Raw genomic sequence first — 6000 nt, forward strand, 5'->3', positions numbered from 1 at the left:
ATGAAGAGAAATCAGAAAGGAGCCATCATTAGTACTCAGTCCATAAGCTACTGCAAAGTTCTACAGATACTCATGAAAGAAGTTACAAAAAAACCTAGTAAACAAAACCAGCTACAGAACAAATGCTGGGCAAATTATACCATGAAACGGAAGAAATAATGAATAGATACTTCCCCCTAGGATCCAAGTAATTCAAGAAATAGTCTTCTCTGAAATACGGGCTCATGGGAAAAATGTAATATTTCTAAGAAGAAATGACAGTCCAACAGAGAAGATGAAAAGTAAACAAGGAGGGCTCAGGAAAACAATGGAAGAAAATAATAAAACAATTTTAGAAAGGATATCCTTATTGGGATCAGCAAAAAGAACCCATATGGCTGAAAACAGTGTCACAGATGTAAAGGATAGACTGTGAGGATTTCCCCAGTGGCACAGCGGTTGGGAGTCCACCTGCCAATGAAGTGGACATGGGTTCAAGCCCTGGTCGCGGACACGGATTCGAGTCCTGGTTGGGCAAGATCCCACATGCCATGGAGCAGCTAAGCCCGTATGCCACAATTACTGAGCCTGCACTCTGGAGCCCGAGAGCCACAAATGCTGAGCCTGCATGCCACAACTACTGAGGCCCGTGCACCTGGAGCCCGTGCTCCCCAATGGGAGAGGCCACTGCAATGAGAAGCCCAAGCACCACAATGAAGAGTAGCCCCCACTCGCTGCAACTAGAGAGAAAGCCTGCGTGCAGCCAGTAAGTAAGTAAGTAAATAAATAAATAAATAATAAAGAAGGATAGACTGTGAAACTCAAACAGGATGAAGTGGAAATAACAGCAATGGCTGGCAGTTTTGAGCACTTACTATGCTCTCTTCCAAGCCTTTTACTATCTTAGCTCAGTAAATCTTCATAGCAACTCTTAGAGGTAGACACAATACTATCTCCATTTTAAAGATGAAGAAACTGATGTTTGGAAGTTTAAGTAACTGGGCCACAGTTAAATAACAAGTGAGTGATAGTACAAGGATTCAAAGCCAGGCAGTCTGGCTTGAAGCCTGTACTGACTATCTCTGTGCTTCCCATGGAAAAGATCAAGGCTTTTAAAAGGACTAGAAAGAAAGGGATAAATGTAGAAAACAAAACTGACCCAATATATGTGTAACTGAAGAAGAGAACAGAAAAGAAAATGGAACCAAAATGACATTTAAAAGATACACCAAAAAAGTTCCTGCAGTAGAGCAAGACCTAAAAGTGCAGAATAAAGGGTCCACTGAGTCCCAAGAAAAACTGATACAGAACCATCAATGCTGAAACATATCCCAGTAAAGGCACTGAACTTCAAGGACAAAGAAAGAATCAGCCAGGCCACAGGAAAAAGAATGCAAACAAAAATCAAGCTGCCTTCTCCACAGTAACGTTTCTAAACGACAATGCGGCAATCCGGAAAGATACTCAGGGAAAGAACAGGGGATGCAAAGTCCAAGAACTGACATTTCTGAAGTACACAGGCAAGCATGCAAGAATGCAGAGGCTTTCTTTAAGCCCTAAAGTTTAAGGGACCACAGAAAATTACGACCAGTTCTTGCCCAAATTATACAGGAAGATAAATATTGACTTTTACACTATTAATATATATTTTTCCAGAAAGTACAGAGACAAACCTCAGCTTAAGTATTACAGACCGCCAAGTTCTAATTAGAGAAGTCCTAAGTAAATTTTTTTTTTCTGTTTATTCACAGAGAAAGAGTACAGTACGCTGACTTGCCTAAAGTTATATTCAGGCTGAGGGGTAGACACCAAATTCATGCTTCAAAGCTCAGGGAACTTTACTACCCTCTTCTCTGCTGATTTCAGCCACCACTCACATTTTTAGTCAATGAAAGGTTTTCAAAGAACAAAGAGAGGACACTGATTTCCAAATACATCAATATAAATGAGCTTTCCGTGGCTGTCACTTTTCCTCTTAGGAATACTGGGGATGCTGGGTAAACAGCATTCCCAAAACGGGATAGAGGAAAACATCAATAGGAAAGACACGCAACTGCACCATTCCCAAGTGGTCTCAGAAAAACATACTATAATATATACTATTCTATGACATGCACTATACTTTACATAGACTATCCTATACACTCTACTGCAACTAAAGGTAAATCATTCCCATCATGAATTAATTTATCCAGGGGCACAGAAACTTTCCAAGTTACACATAATAAAAAAAAACCATTACAATAACATTATGCTCTTGTATTCCCTTCAGTGTTTGACCTTTAAACTTTTAAATGCACTAAAAATATATATTCTTAAGAGATAAGTTGCCCGACCGGCCACTTTATGACTGTCACCTTGTCCTTCTGTTACCGATTAACCTCATTGTATGTATGTGGGCCAAACATCTTTCCATCTTGAGCTTGGTGGAAGGGTATGAGACTGAAACACATCCCCAGCAACTGTTCTTTCTTCACCAGGTGGGTGGACATCTGTCACGAGCACATTTCAACAGGCCTGCCTCCAGGTACCACATTTGTAAAGATCACGGTGCTAATGATGAAGATAACAGTGGCTAACACTTACTGAATAATTAACACGTGTCAAAGGGCAACAAACTTCTTAAGTACATCCATCTCTTACTGTGCCAAATAACCCTACTATGTGGCATATAGTAAATGTTCCATAGTAATATTATCATTACATATAAAGAAACTAAAGCTTAAAGAGAATAAGTAACTAATCTGATGAAGAGTGGATTCAGCCCAAGTCTGTCGCATGCTCTTCACCACCATTCTACTCTGCTTCTCTCCACACGAAAATAGTGAGGATGTCGTTGTGCAGATCGTTTTGCAATATCTACAAATATCAAATCATGAAGTTGTACACCTGAAACTAATATAATGTTATATGTCAATTAGACTTCAATTAAGAAAAAATAGTGAGCACGTTAACTAAGGTAACATGATACACTAGTCCAAACAAGAAAGCAGCTTCACAGACCCAACTACAAGGGTATCCAAAAAGAGCTATAAGAAAGCAACTTCTACCTAATGTAAAAGTTAAAAATTGGGGTGAAGGGGATAAAAGGGCAAAAGGGAGAAAAGCACAAGCACAAGCAAAAAAACAAAAAACCCACATCACATTAAAGATCATATGGCCTTTGTACCTGGGCCTAAAAGTATCAAACACACCTGAATGCTCAGGGCCCTGCTGCCATCCAAACACAGGCCCAAGACCAGACTGTGCTTCCCCTACCCTGTCGGCTGACCAAATTACTGCAACTGAATACTACAGGAGTCATGATGCCAAAGCCCTCGCACGCAAAAGAGCTCAAGAGTTTCCAAAGCAAGATTTTTTTTTTTTTTTTTTGTATTCCCAGCCTTTGAGAATGATAACTACCTATGCTGGAGGTGCGAAGGGAGAAAAGGAATCTAAAAGAAAACAAGAAATGAAGCTACATACATCTGACATCCCTTTATCCTTTGGGAAGATATCAGCCTACACTCAGGATACACAAGGCTACTCTCTTCAAAGCTAATCCTGCAGGTGAAGGGACATGTCCCCCATTCCATTCCAATGTTACATACTGATTCCAAGAGAGATATTAGCAATGTTCCTTCTGATGTTCTGATGAGCCCATGTTAAAAAAAAAAAAAGTAAGGTCATAAAATCTGGGGACAGAAATGCAAATTCATATCAAATTAATATCCAATCCAGTGTTATCCCCGGCACAATGTAGCAGACTGGAAACTCCTTGAAAACAAGGACCCTGTAATCTCCCTGCAGCCTTCTGCTGGATATTCAACAGATATCCAACTAGGCCTTTCTACCTATACTATGAAAGCAACTGCTTTTCCCACTAACACCTTAAGTTATCATCAAACAAATGCTTATAGCTTAATGTTTAAAACTCATTCAAGTAAAACCATAAATTGTTCTAAAGCCTTAAAGTCTAAAATTTACTTGGGCAGAATAAATATGCTTTTATTAAAATAGCAAGTTTTTGGCAGCACAAACCCATGCTGGAGGTTTCAGAGCAAAAACAAAAACAAAAAAACCTGGAGCTGCTGCCCAAAGTACTGAATTAGCTCTGGAAGTTGACATAACCGCTAGTGGCTCCTTAAAGAATATTCCATCTATTATCTGCAACTTGCGGGTGCCAGATAATTTCCCTCATAAATGCTCAGGCTCGAGAGCCAAAGGCTGAACAAGTGGAACCAAAAGCCCAGGATCTAGAGTCAGAGGAGCTCCCCCCCGCCCCCGCCCATGTTCAAGTCCGGGCTTTTCCAATGCTGTTTTTGCGAGCCTGGACAAGTCAATCTGCCAAATAACTCATTTTTTTAGGAGGGGAGATGCCTGTCCCACCTACCTCACGGCAGCATCAATGTCGTCCTTAAGCGGAGAGGCTTCTCCAAGGGGTCAATCGCCATCCTGCCGCCCCCTCCCCCCCCCGCCCCCGCCCACGTCCAGCCCAAGACGAAGGAGTTGGAGACCCTGCCCTGCGGTTCCTCCTCCGCGGCGCTCGGGAAAGGATGCTAACCTCAGCGCCCTGCCCTGGAGACAGCGGCGACGCGCGCCGTGACATTCGCCGCCGCCGTCGCCGCCGCGTTGCCGGGTCACCGTCCCCGCGCGCCCCCAGCGTCCCTGCCTCCGAGTCTCCCAGGCTCGCCCCGCGCCCGCGACCCCCAACCCGCCGAGCGCTTCATCTGCCCCCTGGCGGCGCGCGGACCCCAGCCCGCGGGGGCTGCACCGCCTCGCCTCCGCGCGCCTGCAGCGCCGCTCGGGTCAGAGCCGGGCCCCGATCCGCTTCGCCCCGGGAGTCTCGCCTCCCTGGCTCCCCAGGCCCGGCGAGGGCGGGGTGGTCGCGGGGCTGCGGTTTCTCACCCGGGAGCTTGAGCGCCCTGGACAGCACGGTCGCCATGGCGGACGCCCGGGTGCGCGTGCGCGCGCTCGCGTCCTGCCGGGTAGCGTAGTTCGCAGTCGGGGCGCGCGGGGCCGGGACCTAGAAAGGTGGGAGCCGGGCGGCAAGGCGGGGCCGCGAGGAGGTGCCCGAGGAAGTGCCGGGCTGCGGCCTCGGCGCCCACGTGAGCCCTCCTGCCGCTCCACTCCGCCCCCTCGGGGGCAGACCCCTTCCTGGGCAGGTCCCTTAACCACTCGGAGCCTCGCTCTGCTCCTCCGTGAAATGGGGAAATAATACACCCCATAGGCTGGAATGAGATCATAGATAGTAAGGGAGGCGCGGGTTGTGAAATGCTTGTGGGCGATGGAGTCAGACGGGATTTGAAGCCTGCCTGCCTGCCTCCCTCACTCGCTGGGCCGTCTTGGGCAAGTCACTTGGCATGACTAAGCCTCAGCTTCACATTTTAAATGAAGACAGTACCACCTATTTCATGAGCCTGTGCTGAGGATGACATTATATAATCTGTTTAAAACACGCAGCACACAGTAAGCACCTAGCAAATGTGTTTCTCTGTGTGTCTTAGGTAAGAGTCGAGGTTTCCTGGAGCTCTAAGCCTCATCTCTGGTTACCAGTTCTTTCCAGGTATCCACTCGGCACCCTACCCCGCAGCTTCTAGCCTGAAGGGTCTAAGGAAGCAAGCACAGACCTGCTTCTTCCCCACAGGCACCCAGGAAATCGGCATTTTAGTCCAGGAATGCTGAAGATGTGATTTATCTTAGAACTGAAACAGACCTTCGAGGCGCCTTGTTTTACTGACGAGGAAACTGAGATCTATAAAGGTGATGTGACTTCTAGTGTCAAACAAAAGTTCTAAGATACGTCTCACTTGGACCCCTTCATTCCAGTGACAAACTGTCCTAGGACTGTCCTGTGGATGTAGTCCCAGAGATTCTAACAGCCATCCCCACTATCCTTTTCCCCTCACAAAAATGCCACTCACTCCGACAGAGCGCAGATTCTGGAGCCAAGCATCATGAATTCAAATCCGGACTCCACGATTTCCTAGCTGCCAGATCTAGGGCTAGTTACTTAGTCTCTCTCAGCCTCGATTTCCTCAT

The 6000-nt window shown here is 46.1% G+C and overlaps 1 protein-coding gene across 5 annotated transcripts in view; it reads right to left on the reverse strand.

Annotated features, from left to right (window-relative positions):
* FAM234B (family with sequence similarity 234 member B) overlaps positions 1–5154 on the reverse strand; it is a 34357-nt gene extending 29203 nt beyond the window's left edge. For all 5 annotated transcript variants that reach the window (XR_009048450.1, XR_009048452.1, XR_009048451.1 and 2 more), the window contains exon 1: positions 4867–5154. Coding sequence is in view for 2 of the 5 variants with exons in the window: in XM_057702796.1 (XP_057558779.1) it covers positions 4867–4903 (37 nt within the window). In the remaining 3 variants the exon portion in view is untranslated. The remainder of the gene's footprint in view (positions 1–4866) is intronic.
* Between the last annotated feature and the right edge of the window lie 846 nt (positions 5155–6000).

This window comes from Hippopotamus amphibius, chromosome 12, assembly GCF_030028045.1.
Source record: "Hippopotamus amphibius kiboko isolate mHipAmp2 chromosome 12, mHipAmp2.hap2, whole genome shotgun sequence".
Lineage (NCBI taxonomy): Eukaryota > Metazoa > Chordata > Mammalia > Artiodactyla > Hippopotamidae > Hippopotamus > Hippopotamus amphibius.